Genomic DNA, 18,281 nt, shown 5'->3' with positions numbered 1-18,281 from the left:
GTTGATTCTCTCCTGTAGATGTCACCACTATTCAGTTATTTTCATTTGTTAAAGCATGAAAGCAGAAGGTGGGTGACATCAAATAAATGCAATTTTTAAATCTGAAACCCCCCACACACACATTTTACAGTTTAATAATAATAATAATAATAATTATTATTATTATTATTATTATTATTTGTTTATTTTCACTGATATTTCTTTTTCTCCACAACTCAACACAATTTCAAACCGTGTTTATTCTGAATGAGAATAATAATCTATGATGAAATTTACAATTACTTTCTCAAATGTTTTAGGTCCAACGACCCGCTCATAATATTAAGGACAATTCAAAACGTTGACTCCTAATTGTCATGGGAATTATTATTATTATTATTTTGCATATTCATGATGCTGTTCAGTAGAAAGGAGCTTGTCCAAATTCAAATGAGTTCAATTCGATTTTTCTCCCTTACGTGCACTGCTTCCACTTACAGTACGAAGGCAGACCGAGCGCAGCTTTAATTTGCAAAAGTACAGTTTTTTTTTTAAACAGGCTCAGTGAAATGTATTATAATATATCTTTAATTTGTGTAACCGAACTCGTTTCCTCTCTGACGACCACCCACACTTCCTTTACATCTGCTAATTTTAGATGCAGAGTTTAAATCGGGTGAAACCAGATGCCTTTATGTTACAGAATAAAAGATAGCTTTGTTGCTAATAGTGTAAGTCTCAATATTATGCGAAACAATTGTGTCATTGGGAATAAAAGAAAAGAAAAAGCTGATTTTTAATTTTCTGCCTAAATTGCCACGTCTCGAAGAGAGCAGGTGAAATGTCATCAGATCATTTCAGCTGTATGTCAGTCAAGCTTTGTGCTTAAAACCGCGCATGACGAGAAAACGGTGCGACGTCATGTATGTGGCCCACGTGGAAAAAAAACCCATGAGTGACACACACAAACAGTTTAGAAAAGCGAGTGAAAGTCGTCAGGAATTTGGCTAAGTTAAATTCCACAGTGTACTTTCACTTGCGGGTTCTGGAACAGTTTAAGAAAGAGTTGAAAGTAGACAATGTTAAACACTTAAGATGATTTGACAAATTATTTTAGGGAAGTTTGAGGGTAGTCGAAGACAACTTTGATTCAGTCTTTTTTAATCACCCAGATTCGCATGAGTTCATTTGCAGCTCTTCAGTTCAGATAGTCCTTTTGAACGTCAACAACTGTGTCAACATGTATGAGGAAACAGTAAAAAGAATGACAGTAATAAGACAGTGATTAATTAATAATACCAATCGGACTCACCCCTCCGCCCCAAAAGAAAAAAAATTGAAACCTCAGTTGTTCATTTCCATATCGTGGGGGTCCCCCGTGATTTGACAACTCTTCCCCCACCCCCTCATGTCCACCATTAAACTATTGCGTCATCTCTTTTCATGTTTTCTTGATACAAGCGTCATTTCACACTAAATCACGCAGTGGGTGAATCCAAGCAGATTTTCATTTTAATGAAGCGTGCTGTTCTTGTTGATAGTGATGGCGCAACATTAAATCTCAAATTTTAGGTCAATCGGCGTTTGGGAGCTACAGCCCGCACAATTTTAATGAGTTTGATGAATATTCAACTTTCAATTTATATTCAATGAATATTACATGAATAGTTGACCTATGTATACTTTGACTCCTTACTCCTGCTAGATGAAAAAATACATCTCTGAAACTTTTATGCCTTTTAGAGATCATGTGAGAGATTAAACAAAAATTAGTTCATGTGACCCACAAGGTCAATTTTAGGGTCAAATTATTGGTAAAAAAAAAAAAGGTCAAGTTACGGAAATATGCACCAGCCTTTTAAATGATTGCAGATTTGGATCCCTTGATGAATTCCATTTCCTAAAATATCCGTTTTGTGTAGACTGACGCTGTAGTTCCTGAGATAAAAGGTTTCGAAGCAATCTGGCCACGCCCCTTTTTTGCTTGGCCTAATGAAAATTCGATGGGCTGCAACTACCAAACGCCCGCTCCGATTGACCTAAAACTTGAGATTCAGTGTTGCTGCCATCACTATCATCAACAAGTACAGGAAGTTTTATTAAAATCAAAATCCGCTTGGTTACATTCTTCCAATTTTTCGAGTGATTTGACATGGAATGAACCACAATCACCAGAATACTGTTTGTTTGTATCAAGAATGCTCATGAACGGTTTGCATGAGGACAACCATTTCTTTCTCTTTCTCTCTTGTGAGAGTTGATGGGGAGGCACCTTGTGTACTCTGAATCATATCACTATGACTTGGTTGTCGGGCAATCACATGCAAACGGTGCACGGCAGTGACCTAAGTGAGAAGTCTTAACGAGGATTGTGTGCCCACTCACAGTCATTTGGTAGTCTCAAAATCCCCATGTTGGGACATTCCCATAACTGACATTTTTGGTCCAATTCATCTCATCACCTGACACAATTAAAGGTGTCATTGCGTAGACTATCGCTTTTAATGCATGCTGGACTCATTATTTTAGACTAAGCTTCTCAAGTTGTTTTTTTCTTAATTCAAAGTCAGCTAGCAAAACAAAAAGACCGTAAATTGGACGGATGGACATTTAGCATGGAGCCAGAGGAGGTGTAGTTGTGCCAAAAACTTAAAAGTCGACCGCTCCTCACGCTAGCGGTTGTGGCGTTTTAACGCTTCACGACGAAGACAAAAAGTTAGCATGCTAGCATGCTAGCATAGCGGAACACATGCTTGCCACACGATCACTAAATGCCGATTGAGTAGATAAAAATAAACAAAGACGAAACTTTTTAGTTTGCGCTCCAGATAGTCTGACATTTTTATGTCTCTTCCTCCAATAACCGATGATAAACGGCAGTCTCGTGGAAGCAGTAGCCCGGTATTCCCCGACCCTGACTCTAGGCACATATTTGACCTTACAAAAATTTCATTCCACACTTCCAAGCAAATTGCATCAACCGGTTGATTATACTTACTGCCATCTAGAAGGACATTTACGTGTTTTGCCTGTTGTTATATATCACTGGCATAGATGACGGAACAAAGACACATTATGTGTAATAAATGAATAATAATGATTTGAGAATCCCTGGATTAGTCACTGAGTGTTTATCAAAGGGGGGAATCAAATTTCGGTGACCATGAAAGTCTGAACAGAAACTTCTGAGTTATAAAAAAAAAGGTGCACTCATTCTCTCAAACACTTTATGACCTAATTACATAAGTGCATGAATGAGTGCCTGGCATAACATCTGTGAATTGGCAGCATGACTGAAAACAACCTGGCAAATTTCAAGAAATGAAAACACCTCACTTCTGTAGGCAGCATTTACATACAAGACAAATGGCAATTCAGAACAAAGTTTTGATGTATGATTTTGCGATGCGGGATTTTACGTGACTCACGCAGACAAATGTTTAAAAGACACCCACATTCGGATGTGCTGCTCAATGGGAGAGACGCTCAGAGGGCGGAGGGAAGAGACGCAGTGAACTAGCATCCGTTGGGAAAAGAGGAAGTCGGGCTACATCAAGACAGGTCAGTGAATACTTAACATCCACCAGCGATACTAAAACATTGCTTGGATTTCTCTTCATTCTTAAGATCATTGACATTACATAATTTTGAAAATCGATTGCATTACATCAATGTTACAAATGTATAATGTAAAAAATATACTTTTAAAAAGGGCTTTCAAATTAAAGCAATAACTTAGAGCATGAATCTGAATTATTTTAACTGTTTGATTTACTTAAAAAAATCATTTTATTAATAAGAATTTTAAAACTCGGTGCTTCGCAAACCAACCCAGCTGGACTGAGGTGCTCGTGGGCAGTTTTGAGAAATGTTTAGAAAATAAATGTCTGTAAAGATGTCTCCATTTAGAAGAAAGCTATTAGAATAATCTTTGAATTAAATAAACTTCATATTTGGTGATTTTGCAGTAATTCCAAGACATTAATCAAGTAATTATTTGTAGTAGAAAAATGTGATTAATCGCAATTAATCATGGAATTTATTTGTAATCAATTAGTTAAAAAATGTAATCACTTGACAGCACTAGTTTTAAATAGTAGTAATTCTTAATTTTGTAAAGTTGAAAATGAAAGTTCCAGCACTATCAAGTGTTGAATGGTCAGTGATGATTTCATTGGTTTTGATGCAATGAAAAATCTAATTGAACATCAAAGCTAATTAGGAATGTGTCAACAGAATATGTTCAAATGTTCAAACGACAGAGTACAATGATGAACTGACTCAGAGTTTGGTTGTAAGCAACTGGATATTGACGGTTTAAAATGATCTTTTTCAGCATTCCACTAAAAGTGAGTTGGTCATGTCGGTGACGACCACAAAATCCCAGAATGAGGTTAATGCTAATCGTGATAGGGGTTGATTTCATGTGACACCTGCCATGTTAGCATTAGCTTCAGTTTGGGAGAATTCACCACAGATCAAATCATTGCCACTACCCAGGAATGTGGGCTAGAAATAAAAAAAAATAAAGCACCAAAAGGTACCAGCAGTGTGGAGCAACTCTTCACTAACTCTTCATTTCACATTTTGACACCACCATCATTGTGAGACGCTTCCTAGCTTGTAGCCTTTGTGCCTGTATCAATGATTTCATCAAAAAGGATTACCTTTTATGATCCGTGTTGGAATATATTTATAATCCAGCCTCTGTTTCCTTTGTTGCGCCTGGATTTGCACTTGAACAAAAGCTTGCATTGCTTTATTGTTTGTGAAATTATGCAGTGTGCATGTTTAGCATTTGTTTACTAACAGATAATCTATGAAACACTGTTTTCGGTTCAGATCGTACATATTTTAGATGTAGTCACTGTGGTTCACTTGTACGGTATATATTCATGTTTACAAAATGTCACTGTGCATGCTGATTTTGCAGTCACCAAATTTCCAAAGTTTAAAAGAATTATAAATACGAAAGATGTTCAAACGCTTTGAGCGTATGCAGCTATGACACAAACAGACATTCGTGCAGTGCCGTTCACCCCTCATTTGTGATTGCTTTGGTCTTCTCGCAGCAAATCGTGTCATCTTTTACACCACTTTCTCATAAATTCAGAACGCTCTAAAAATGGGGATTACAGCATAAAAAGCAGATTTAAAAACCCATCACAATATAATCAGGTAAAATTCAAATCAGTCTCAACAATGATGTTTTTATTTCATTTCATTTTGATTGACTTTGGTGAGTCTGTTCAAGAGATCCATCCATCCATTTTCTAGAGCAGACCAATTAGCCTGTTCAGTGTCACGGGAGGTGGAGCCAATCTCAAACCAATTCATGCAAACTGCACACTGGATCGATCATAAATCACCTTTTGAGACGGACAACCATTCACTGTCACATTTACTGAGGAAACAGAAGCCACACCACCTGCACCAAAATTAGACGATTTTTGCCGCTACACCATCAGTGGCACATTCAAGGGAGTGAAAATTCATTTCAGATGAATATCGTCCAGTTGTCCAGTGTTTAATGTTGTTGCATTATCTCCATGCACATTTGTGGACGCTTGAAGGTGACAGGGTACAGACCCAAATGTCCTTCAAAGTGATGCGTCGCCTGCAGCTGAGCCACTGACATTAATCATACACTCAGCGGACATTTCGCCGGGTTCACCTACACAGTCTAATGAGATCTAATTTTATTAAGACAATTTCCTGTACAGGGACACATTTTCACAAAAATTGCCGCTCAAAAATCTTAACCTCAGGCTACATTCTGAGCCGGTCAACCAAGAAGGTGGGAAATGACAGAGACTACGTTTCACTCTGACAGACTTGACAGTGATTCCCAAATATGGATGTAATGCCCAATCATCCACCATAGAAAATATTAGGGCTGTCAAAATTAAAGAATTAACTCAAGATGAATTTTTCTTTAAAATTCACACGATTAAATATTTTAACTCAGTTAACTCACTTTTATTTACTTCAAAAATAATTTGCATATCTTGCTCAGTCAAATTCAAAGACGGTACCATATTAGCTGTACATTTTCGAGTCGAAAAATGTGATTAATCGCAATTAATTACAGATTCTTTTGCGATTAATTCGTTAAAAATGTAATCGCTTGTTTGCAAGTTTCTCTCTGAGCAATTGAATGTGTGAGTAATTCGAGATTAATTCACAAGACAGTATACACACAGTCCTTTTTGTGATTTTTTTTGTGATGTGCTGGGAATGTCTTCTAATGAGAATATGTGTTACATTTATTGGATGTGAATAAGATGCACAAAGCACAATTTTCAAATAAACAATCCGCAATGAAACAGGATTATTCTGCCTTGTAATCATTTTGCAGTCCATGAATCTTGACAACCGCAGACTTAATTAAATTATGAAGGATCAAAACTGGGTCCTGTACCATTTCCAATGATCCAATGTGATGAGAGCATGACTAAAATGCGCCAACCAACCCGGGTGGCCCCTCCACGCATGAGCCGGCAAAGGGGCGGGCCGGCCGCTCAGCTGATGGCTGAGCTGCTCCACACAATCTCATTCCTCGGTGGGTGAATGTGGTCACGCGAGACGTTTTCTCGCCAATTACTCCCAATGTGGAAGGCTTCATGAACTTGCGGCTGCAACTTGATGGCATCTCGCCGCAGGATGCACCTGAAGGCACCACAGGCGCACATGCACAGGCAGCGCACGTTGACCTGCCCCCACTGCGTGTTATGATAGCGAGCCCACTCGTGGCTTTTGTCCCGTGATGGGGAGAAGAATCACATGGAGCCACGGTGCCGTCATCCTGCTGGCCGTCATCATGAGCTCATGTCGGGCCATCACTCTGGACTCCATCCTCTGGAGCGGCGCCAACACAAAGTGGGTACTTTTTATTGGACTTTCTGTTGCATGGTGTTGCACAGTAATAGTCATCCTTGTACTTACCACTGATGCATTCATTTTACTGCTCTAATGTGGATCAGGCAAAACGATTTGCACATGATTTAAAATCCTCTATTTTCAGGCTCATTATAGGTCTGTTTATGGGTTTATGGTTTATGGTTTTAAAAAGTTCCTCCGACAAACATTTATAGCACAATCCATTCAATCAGGTGTGGGCAAACTACGGCCTGGGGGCCATATGCGGCCCGTTAAACGTTTTAATCCCGCCCGCCGAACTTGAAAAAGAATTAAATGAATAAACCTTGTTGATGTTTTATTTTCAAAATACTGTGACATATATATATATATATTGTTGTAATGCCTTTGTTCATTTTCATTTAAAATCAAATGCAATTTTTTTTCCTCCAATGGGGTGAGGTTACCAAAACACTCCTTCCATCTGCTCCTGGTCCAGCCCCTCTGTTAAATTTTAGAACCCATTGTGGCCCGCCAATCAAAACGTTTGCCCACCCCTGTATTAAATCATACTTTTACTGTGGACACAACCCTGGTTAAGATTCAGAAGCAAAATTGTAGAAATGGTTGCCTCACAGTCCCTAGACCTCAACCCCACTGAAAACCTGTAGCGCGAGCTCAAGAGGAGAGTGCAGAGGAAAGAACTCGGGTCGTTGGGTGATTTCGAAAGATTGTGCAAAGAGGCTTGGTCGAATATCCCTCATTCTGTATTCTCCCGTCTTGTGACACATTTTCGGAGAAGATTAGGTGCTGTTTTGTTGGCAAAAGGGGTTTGTACAAAGATTTTACTTCGGGGGTGCTTGTAATTGTGCCACATATGATTTGATGTGAAATATTCTTTCTTATTGTGGGATTTCCCCTCCCCATTGAATAAATGCGCTTAAATTAAAGGTTGGATTTTCCTCATTAGAAAAAAAGGTCCTATTATATTTAGAAAACAAGCTGACTAAGTATTAAAAGCAAAAGAACACATCTTAACAAAAGGTGCCAATTATTATACAGGCTGGTGTATTTTACAATCGATTCTGATTTAACTCAATTCAGTACGTATCGTGCCAAAACACTTTTCAGGTAGCGGATTTGTACACGCTCCCCATGAAAAAACAGAAAGAGTTTCCCACGTGAATATCGAGACCCTGTGTGAGGCGGCCATCTGTCTTGTTCAATCAGTTCTGTCGAAGGGGGGCGTGATGGAGGGAGGGGAGAAAGCGACTATCATTTACACGCACTTTTTTGCAAAACGTACTCAGACCGCCGTACAAGAAAGAGCATGACTTCCATTCTTTCGTCCCGAAACATCAATTTTGGGGTCCCGATTGTCTGTTTTTGCATCTGCAGTGGGTGTTGACCTTCTAAGCGGTGCGGGCCGTAAAGGTCAGAAGACTGAGCTATTGCTGTCCCCGATCCGTGATTTGGGGCATGTAAGCCCATACTGATTAAGGCCATCCAATATAAAAGCATTCAAAATGACGTCCCCTTTTGAGGAAATGATCCTCAAACAGTATTTGTTCTCTGGTCGTCGTTGACTATTGATTGTCCTCATATTGTTCTTCACAGCTTCACTCCAGGTCAAGGTCTGGTCCTCTTCCCTCAGATTGGGGACAAGATGGACATTGTCTGTCCGCGGGCGGATGCCGCTAAGGGCGAAAAGGAGGAGTTTTATCGAATCTACTTGGTCTCCCGAAGTCAGATGGAGAGCTGCATTATAGACAAGACGAACACGCCCCTGCTGAACTGCGACAAGCCGCACCGGGATGTCAAGTTCACGTTTAAGTTCCAGGAGTTTAGCCCCAACCTGTGGGGCCTGGAGTTCCTCAAGGGGAAGGATTACTACATCACCTGTAAGTTATTTTGTAATTTATATGCGAGTAGGCGAGCATCTTCAGATTGGCACAACCACCTGCCGGGTGCTACAGGTGTGACGGCTTTTTGCCGTAGCAGCAACCCCCGTGCCTTTGCACACAATCACCCACCCATCCTGATCCAACAAGAGGCCATCATCCTTGTCGCCCTCTCAATTTGTCAGCTGGCGTGAGAGTCGCAAGCGTGGCCTCGTTATCGGACTGCTGTCAGAAGAACCGGCGCATCTTAGTGGCAAGCGATGCATGAGATAGTGAACAAGTGTGAGCACACAGCCTCCCCCGCCTCGCCACGCTTTGACAGCACACTCGGTCGGCTCTGGCAGGACAGTGCCATTCTGAGGGCTTACATGCCCCAAATCACACGAGGCTTTTACAGCATCAGGCAGATTTGACGTGAGCTTTCATGGCAACGTGGCGTCTTGCCTGTGCGATGTTGTTATCTGACCTAAATGCTCCTAACAAGTGTGTACTTGTGTGTTCGTCTTTGTGCGGACGCGCGGGCGTGTGCTTGCGACTGGGGTGACGGAGAGTTCTTGGTGTAGTTTTCCTTCTTTATATTGCAAAGAAACGCATTAACGTTATTTAATAATCCTTTAGCATCTCGAGTTGTATGTTTATTTTGCTCAAAAATCAACTGTCAAATAAAAAATTCATTTGTTAAATAATTTATGAAGATAATTTATTTCATCAAAAATGCTACAGTTTCCAGGATTTTTTTTATTTCGGTTCGTTGATATCTCCTTGCTTATATAGCCTACACTAGGCAAGATTACAATTTGTGATTGGATAGATCGATAGATAGATAGATAGATATTATTCCTAAAAATATGGCTAGCTCCTTAACAAGCTCTCCAGACAGATAGACTGAACGCTTGCTATGTAGCTAGCTAGGTAGCTAGATGCTAGCTACGTTTGTTGCTGCACAAGGTATCCCAACAGATAAATCTAGAATAATGTGCATGGCGGTCTCCTTGCAAAATTCTGAGATGAGCACTTATGGGTGGGAATTAATTGAGCAATTTTGATTGCATTATCATTCCTTATTGATTCAAATAAAAATGTTACTTGTTAAATAATTTACAAAGATAATTTATTTAATAAAAAATGCTACAGCTTCCAGGATATTTCAGGCTCTATGTTTATATAGCCTACTGTCGGCAAGATTACAATTTTGTGATTAGATATATTTTACAAGTGGCATGTGATAACATGGATGTTATGATCATTATACATTAAATACGTCTTTATATGACGTGTTAATAAAAAAGTTGTATTCCATATTGGAAGTGTTATCTCCTTTAGAGGAAAAAAAAAATCAAGCTTTTGTGAGTAATGCCAGTAGCCCTGGTATCATCTTTTTTACATAAAATATACCAAACTTTAGAATGCTTCTACTGTGATGCCATGTTTGTAAAATTCTGACTCAAAATATAATTTGCATGAAGTCAGTTCTGTGTAATAGGGACAAAAACTTTATATAGGGTATTTTATATCCCGATATTGTATTTTACTTAAAACAGCAAGAAATGAATGCCGATTTTCTGTTTTCTCCATTGATTCATAAAACATATTTTAGGTATAAAACACAATAAATATATGTATATAATAAAAACATTCATACAAATGAATGAAAATACAAATATCCCTGTACAATCTTGAGATCAAGGAACACAATTTTTCATCTTGGCTTGAAAGTCTTGCTTTACCCGAGTGCAGTGTCTCAATCTGAACACCAGGGGCACCATATAAAAGGAGTATGAAAACAAGAGATGTAGATAAGAGACCAAGAATATCGCATCTAAATGATAAATGGTGATAATATACAGAATGCGTTTGTATGTCATTATGTATCACTGATATCATCACTCATTTGCGCTGTAAGAGAAGTCGACTAGCTGAAGTGTCAATCCAGCAAACAAAAAACGATTCTTAATCATGCAATTACTGCTTTTTGATTCCCATCACATGTGCAAATGCAGTAATGTAGAGATTTATTTACATCTGTCCGATTCTTGATGATACAGCATGTGCACACTAGACAGAAAATTAGGCACATATGCACAATCCAATGAACTTGTATCTAAAAATGCTGCCTTGATACAGATAATTTTGTGCAAAACTGTCCGAGGTAGTGATTTTGTTTCCTTATGTATCTTATTGAGAGCAACAGAAACACCTTTCTCAAATCAAGCAACAATAATTAATACATTCTTTAATTTTGGACAGTGTCAATCAAAACTTTACTTCTAATGTTGTAGGAGCGGAGGCAGTATTTTCTTCAGGAGTCTTGCTGCGGTTTGTGTGCACATCTGCATTTTCCTTCCTTAAAGTGATGCAACATTTCGCAACTGGCAAAACACCTACCACTGCCTGATAATCATCTTTGACAATTGCTTCAGTTGGAGTAACTATGCTTGCTTGCTCCCTGTATCAGCCACATCTACAGGCGCTCTACAAAGTCTGGATAACACCAATGGAGGAGTGTGCAGGACCAAATCCATGAGGCTGGTGCTGAGAGTCGGGCAAAGTAAGACCTTGTAGATGAATATGTTTGGAAGCATTACAGCGTATAACACAAGGCATGAAAAATGGAGGGATGTACAGGAGGTATAGAAATTGTTAGCATCCAAATGGAATATAATGATATCAGTGCCTCCCAAAGGGTTAGATAATCTCGTCCATCAACTCATTCTCGTGCAGACTGGTGTCATAAATAATCCCAAATCCCTACTTCAAACCTCTAACTGCCCCACACCATCAGTTTCTAGTTGCATGCAATCATTTAGACGGGATGGCAGTCAATAATCTCCCCCTCCAATTGAACTGATAGTCCATTTTTATTACATTGCATCTGAAGATATTTATTTAAATACCTGTTCCCAACAAGTGTTTTCTTCTGCTTTAATTTCACTGTTGGCTAATCCTACACAGAAGAGAGTTTAATTCTGAGCTAAATGCACATAATACATAAATAAGTCATGTCAATATACGGTAAATGCTATACCGATTGCAGGTTTTTCAAAGTCCATTGGAGACCGTTTCCAAATATTCGACCCACCACTCTTTTGCGCAGCTAAATGCTTGGAAATGATGAATTTGTTGAAGCCCCAAACTGCAGTTTTTGCAGTGTTATTCACATGAATAATTGATCAGTTGGACTTCAACATGAAAATTCAGCGTTTTGTGTGTTTGTCAACTGATCTCGCAACTACGCGTTTGCTTTTATGTTGCATTTAGAAAACACCATTGCATAAACAAACATTTATCAGCAAGAGAAACCAGTAACAACTGAAAAGATTGAATTGTCATATTGAGTTAAATGGGTGCATATGTTAAAGTCAGTTAGCGGGACTCATGGACATTTAAGACGGTATATTAAAAAAAGGAAGACGTGTGCCTTTGCCTTGAAATTGAACTTTCAATTGAGTTAGTAGCTATACATTATTGATTACGTGCATGCAGTGTGAGATAGAATATTTCAACGCAAAAGTCATTTTAGCGCTGAATTACTGAAAAGACCCATAGCAATATTTTGGAGAAAAAAAATCAAAAGCACATGCCCACATTTTATAAGTATAAAATTCGTCAATAATTGATTTTTGTTGTTTGTCCAGTTATTGACAAAACACACATTTCATGTTGCTCAGAGTTGGTGTGTCTGTCCTTTCCTCCTTTGATGTGTTCAATTGCTTTTGTTGCAGGTTCCTCAGATCCCCGATCAACACTGCAGGAATCGCCGACCAGATTTTCACCCACACAACTAAAACCGAAAACAAAGGATGCAGCTAAGGATAATGACACCAAGAACAAAACCGGCAAGTTCAATATATCACATATTGAAATGCCGCTCATTAGAGCATCATGTTTGTTTCCCTCCCACCTCCAAATCTGTGCAACACGGAATGGTGATCTGTCAACGCCCGTGGAGGTCTGCTTACCGTTCCTTCTAAACGCAGGATGTCTCATTAGTCCAGGTCAAGAAATATGCGTTGTTTGTGAACCAATTTGAAAGGAAAAAAGAATGGCGGTCAATCAAGTCTTCAACTGTGTCCACACCCACAACGGCACTCCCGTTTTTTACTGCGCCAAGCTGCATGTTCCTACAAAAAGACAGTCAAGCCCGCTCCAGTGCTAGTTTAAACAGCGCCCCACGCTCGACCAGGGATCAGAACTGTATCATGTACCTGAAAATCCTGTTTTGAAAAGATCCTTTAACAAGAAGCATGCAAAGTCAATGCATGCCGAATGTAAAATCGAGGAATCAAAATGCACTGCCCTCTCGTTTGGCTTTACGTTTTTAAGTCATTAGTGATCGTAATTCTTTGGCTCGTTCACTGGCAATTTTAAAGATGAAGACTAACGCGTTTTTCGACATCGTAGTTGACTTTCTGAAGTGATTAAACTTGGCCATTAATTTCACTTTTCCACTCCACGGTAATGCCAATGTCGGACTTGATGCCTTTTGTCTTTATTTGAGGTGGTTGGTTGTCCACGCGGACTCAGTTCCCGATCAATGTGGCCTGAATGAAAGTGGGAATGGGATGTCTATCGCTATATGTACTTGTAAATGACTGACAACCACCCCCGGGTTTTAGTTCGCGTGTTTATGGCTCCTGCTCGCCTAAACTCTGAGAAGGAAAACTGATGTCGAAAAGGCATGGCTGGATGGTTTTCCATGGCAACATATTAGCGCCTTAGTAGTCCCTCAAGGCCGCGCTGATAATGCTAATGAGTATGAATCATGGTAACAAAGAACACTGGAGGGAAACCGGGTCTCTTTATTTACTTCCTAACATGTGACTGTCGTCCACAATAAAGAGATGAATTTGCTGATCTGCTTTGGTCAATTGATGATGATTTGGCTAATTAAAATGCAGCGTAGATGTCCTGGCTGGTAAACGACTGTTTAAGATCACCTAAATAGCTCAGGAGTATCTCAACCTTTTCCTTTTACCCTTTTGTGGTCTGTGGCGTTTGGTACAGTATACCGTTTGATTCATAGCTTGTGTTCCCTCCAAGAGGTTCGGTTTACACAACAATCACCTAGCAAAACCGGGAATTTTTTGTTTTCTTTATATTAAAAAAAGAAATATCCGAAATTATGATAACTAAAAATGATATTTCATGATGTGAAGAAAGTACATTCCATGTAGCAGCTTCTTGTCTTCACGCTCCTCCAATCGAAAACATTCGGCGTACGTGTGACTTTAGAAAAGGAAGTGTGTAAGGAATGTGAATAGCGGTGGAGAGGTGTGATGAAAGTCATTATCTTGAGAGGCACAAACAATATTGCTGTGGGCTGCAATTGTTGTTTTGGTCATGACACAATCGTGCATGCCCAGACTGAACTGGCAGTATATAGCACAAAAGTGAAACATTTTCAAATGGTTGCCAAATTAAATCTGGGAAAAATGTAAATGCACTATAAAATATAGTGGAAAGTATTCGCAGATGAGTGGGATTCGATCGTTTCTGTCGCTGTAATTGCCTGGAGCTCAACATTTTATTCATGTGAAGACACCTGTTCTTGTTTGCTTTGAGCACTCGCGCTTGTTAAGTCATGCTGCCAAAACGCACTTTTGGACAAAACGTGAGCAGCGCCATCTTTCCCTGCCGCCTTTGTTTTGTTTAGACTTTCCGCTTTGTATTGACGTGTGTCTTCAAGTGGAAGCCCTCTGGTTGATTGGCCTTGAGCAAATACGAGTCTGCGTGTGCCTCCTCAGTCCAGCCCTTTGATAAGTGCCTTCAGGCTCCAGTTTTCACAATGAATTGCATGTTCACACGTCACAACGATTGAATGTCCCCATCCCTCATTCTGATTCCCTCTTTTATCTCAGTTTCTGCTTGCCTCTTTGTGTCCTGTTGCCCCTGACAGACGCAGGCTCAGAAGCAGGGCAGCTCAACCCCGGTGGCAGTGGTGGCTCAGCGCCAGGACTGTTGATATGGGTTGTCTCGGCCTGTGTGATCCTCCTCCTCCTCCTCATCATCCCGTCGGCCGTGCTGTGGAAGTGCCGTCGCTGTGTCCCAGATAGGCAGCAGTCTGCGTCTGTGTCCCTCAACACTTTAGCGGCGCCAAAGCGGGACAGCATCAGCAGCGACAACGTTGGCTCGGACCGCAGCGAGATGGTCTTTCCTTTGCAGGCCTCTGACAGCAGACTCTGCCGACATTTTGAGCGCGTGAGCGGCGAATATGGACCCCCTGTGTACATTGTGAAGGAGATAACGCCACAGAGCCCCACCAACATTTACTACAAAGTCTAATTTGGGCTGCTTCCATTGACTTTTTTTCCTTGCCAAGAGGACAAATTGGAACATTGGCCTCTGAGTCTTTTTTGTGGACAGACAATCAGAGAGACGAGTCACACTATTACACACGTAGTAAATCAATGATGAATCAATTCTGATTTCTCATTGAATCTGTTTTGAAATATTCTGGAATTTATTGTCTCAATGTCATCTTGTATCTTCTGGAAATGTGTACAGTATGAATTAATTTCTCTCTTTTTTCTTTTTTTTTTTTTTTGTATTACCAATATATCTGATGTTGCACCCCAAATTGTTGAAACACCTTCCACTACTTTAAGCACCTTCATATTTCTTTTGTAGAACTTGAAATTGTTTTAGGTGAAATAAAATTGTTAATTTGTGGGTTTTTATCCAAGTTTTCAAACATTTTGCCATCCTTTGCAGTCAGCGTGCATTTTTATTTATTTTTTTTTTAAATCCATGGGTATGCGATAGAATCCTTCAGAATTTACATATATTTGAAATGGCAAAATATTTTGTCTGGCTAATTGTCATGACCTAAAGCCAAAGCAGGAAATAATTAAATAATGAAGCTTTAATTACAAAAAAAACAACAACAAATTGTCAAACATTTTTTTTAATCCTTCACAGAAATAATACATGTATAAAATGACAGCAGATCTGACAAACAATAGGGAGAGAAAGGAGCAATTTTCTATGTTAGCTGAAGAGCAACCGTTTTAAAAAAATACAAAATAACTGCTGTTCGTGCTTTCCTTTGGGTGTGATTAGAAGTGTGACATTGCTCAGAGTGCGTGTATTTTTATTCGACGACTAATGTGCAAGGGACATTGAATGTCAGTCTGCCCTCAATAGTATCATGCTGTGAGCATCTCTCCGCAATGTTGGGCTTAACAGATTAGCGTGAGGAAGGGTCTCTTGGATATTAAAATATTTACTTTACAGTAAAAAAAAAAAATAATTATATGAATGAGATATGATGGGGAATGTTAGCCTTTGGACTCTGCCCGTAAAATGAAGCGTTGACACTATTTTAAAAATCAGATTTGCCTCACTCTGAGAGAGAGCATAATTTCTCGATTTCATTTTTGAAAAAACAAAAAACAAAAATTGCATTCCAAGTCAACAGGTGGCGCTATAGCCGCCATTATTGATATACCTAATAACAATAAAACATTGGACATTAACTCATTCAATACCATTGACGGATAAATACGTCAAAATCCTTTTTTTTTTTACTGGGCTGGTCGTGAATGAGTTAAGAAAATGCATTATTCTTACAGCAATCACCAATCCCAAAAACCTTTTTTAGTGACTTGAAACACACTGACTGAAATTCAAGCAAAACATATACAAACAACTCTAAAATTGATTCTGCTCATCACATTCTCATCCACACCCACGTGAGCCATCAAGTTGTCGTAAATTATGGTCCCGAAAAAAAACAGTCAGCGGTTCATTGTCTCACAGTCTCTCCTGTGGCAACATGAATGCCATCCATGGATGAACACGTTTCATGCTCCCTCAGCCACATCATGCGATACATTTTCAACCTGTCAGCTTCCATGAGCCCTTCAGTCACCAGGGACGCGCTTTCACTTACTTCTGATGATTGCCGTAATTGCAGGTCTGCTTTTGTGCTGCTTTGGTTGCTTAATGTTGAACACAGGATAAATGCAGTTATTATTATTTTTGTTTTTATATAATGGCCAGTGAGAGTAGATAGATTTTAGTTATGTTTACAAGGGGACGCTCGCTCCCTTATGGCAAGGGTATTGTGCTGTTCTACTTTTATACTGGAGTAAGACCACCCTCAATGGCTCTACATAAACACCAATAAAATTTCTTGGACAACATCCTGTTTTTTGTTCACGACACTTTCTTGTCATAACTTGTGTCTTAAAGCAAGAGGTGTGGTTTTTGTGAGTTTTCTTGCAAGATGTTTTTTTTTTTTTTTGACCAATGTGAGGTTTCGCAGCTGAATAAGCCGTGGTCAGGCGAGGTGAGTTCAGTTGACCCCCGGGGTCATAAGAAGACAATGGCCAGTCGGGCCTCTATAGGAAGAACAAAACAGGGACCCATAGGCTTTTGGCTCTTGATGTGGGTGGGAGGAGCTTAGCTATACTAGGCCATTTTGGAAAGAAGGTACAGAAATGCATTTGAAGTCAGGGCTTTGAAAAAGTCACTGTGGCGTGTGCCAACATATGGCTTTGAATTGTCTCGCACAAGTTTGAATTTTCTCGAAAAAATAGCAGCCTAAAATGCTGTTTTTCCAATATCTGCTCCAGTCCAAGTCCCGTTTGTACTGAGAGAAGAAGAGTGGAGAGCGCTTACAAGGAGAGCCATATGCTTTTATCTGACCCCACAGGACGATGTGAAGTAAGCTGCCTGATGCCCCCACCCCCATCTCACTTCCACGCGGAAGAGCTGGTCGCACGAGTGGCTTTGTGTGGAGAGTCGGGGGTTGTGGTGGAGCGTGACCTCAGTTGAGAAACCACGAAAAGAAGAAGACACTTTTGTGAAAAGCAGAGGTGGCAAAAGTACTCACCCTCTGTACTTATGTAGAAGAGCAGATACTTGTGCAAAAACAACACTCTGCTTAACGTCAAAGTGCTAATTCCACTCCTTTACTTAAGTTAAAAATTAAGGAGTCTCAGATGTACTTAACTACAAAAGGAACAATGTTTTATTTTTTTGTTTTTGTTTTTTTTTTTACCGTAAATTACACATGTGTTCTGATGCAAAGATGAATACAAAATTGTTACCCGCTTTCATAACTTGTACTGAAAAGATGAAAATAGGTCCTGCATGAGGATCTTGATATGCTTTAACAGCTTTCTCTCTGCCACATTTCATAACATTCAGGTAAAAAGTCTTTTGGAAAAAAGAAGTTCTCAAGTAAACCTTCTTAGCACTCATTAGTTACTTCCCACAACTGGTGTGCCGTGAAAGGGAGCTTCCTCTTACATGAAGACGTTACAGTATGATATTTAGTTTGTTAGTTCCCTCTGCTGGTCGGTTCACAGACTGGATTTACTGTACTCATCTTACTTCAACATATTCTGATGAATCAATTTAAAGAAATACATTTGTATGGAACATCCACGTTGATGTTTTCCATTTGACCTCTGAAGTTGTATTGAGATTTATGGGGATTGTTATTGTTATTAAGAAGAAACCAGCCACACAAAAACTCTCTTCCAGTCTTTATTGGCAAAGGCATTGCATTGCTTCTTTGACCCTCTCCACTCCCGT

General features: G+C 39.6%; 1 protein-coding gene across 2 annotated transcripts; it reads left to right on the top strand.

Annotated features, from left to right (window-relative positions):
- The first annotated feature begins 6,551 nt into the window (after positions 1–6,551).
- Positions 6,552–15,415, top strand: LOC148337169 (ephrin-B2a-like). 2 transcript variants are annotated; one of them, XM_088296414.1, is made up of 5 exons: positions 6,552–6,858; positions 8,455–8,738; positions 11,194–11,286; positions 12,461–12,574; positions 14,635–15,415. In XM_088296414.1, exons 1-5 carry the CDS (start codon positions 6,746–6,748, stop codon positions 15,018–15,020), a joined length of 990 nt encoding a protein of 329 aa, XP_088152540.1. In that variant the 5' UTR covers positions 6,552–6,745; the 3' UTR covers positions 15,021–15,415. The 2 variants fall into 2 exon arrangements, with proteins under 2 accessions (XP_088152540.1, XP_088152541.1); XM_088296415.1 differs by having other exon boundaries at positions 6,760–6,858; positions 8,492–8,738.
- The last annotated feature ends 2,866 nt before the right edge of the window (positions 15,416–18,281 follow it).

Source organism: Idiotropiscis lumnitzeri, chromosome 5, assembly GCF_059441095.1.
Source record: "Idiotropiscis lumnitzeri isolate Australia: NSW breed Sydney's pygmy pipehorse chromosome 5, RoL_Ilum_1.0, whole genome shotgun sequence".
NCBI classification, from domain to species: Eukaryota; Metazoa; Chordata; class Actinopteri; order Syngnathiformes; family Syngnathidae; genus Idiotropiscis; species Idiotropiscis lumnitzeri.
The sequence above is the reverse complement of the archived record's forward strand: the minus strand, read 5'-3'. Positions and strand labels throughout refer to the sequence as shown.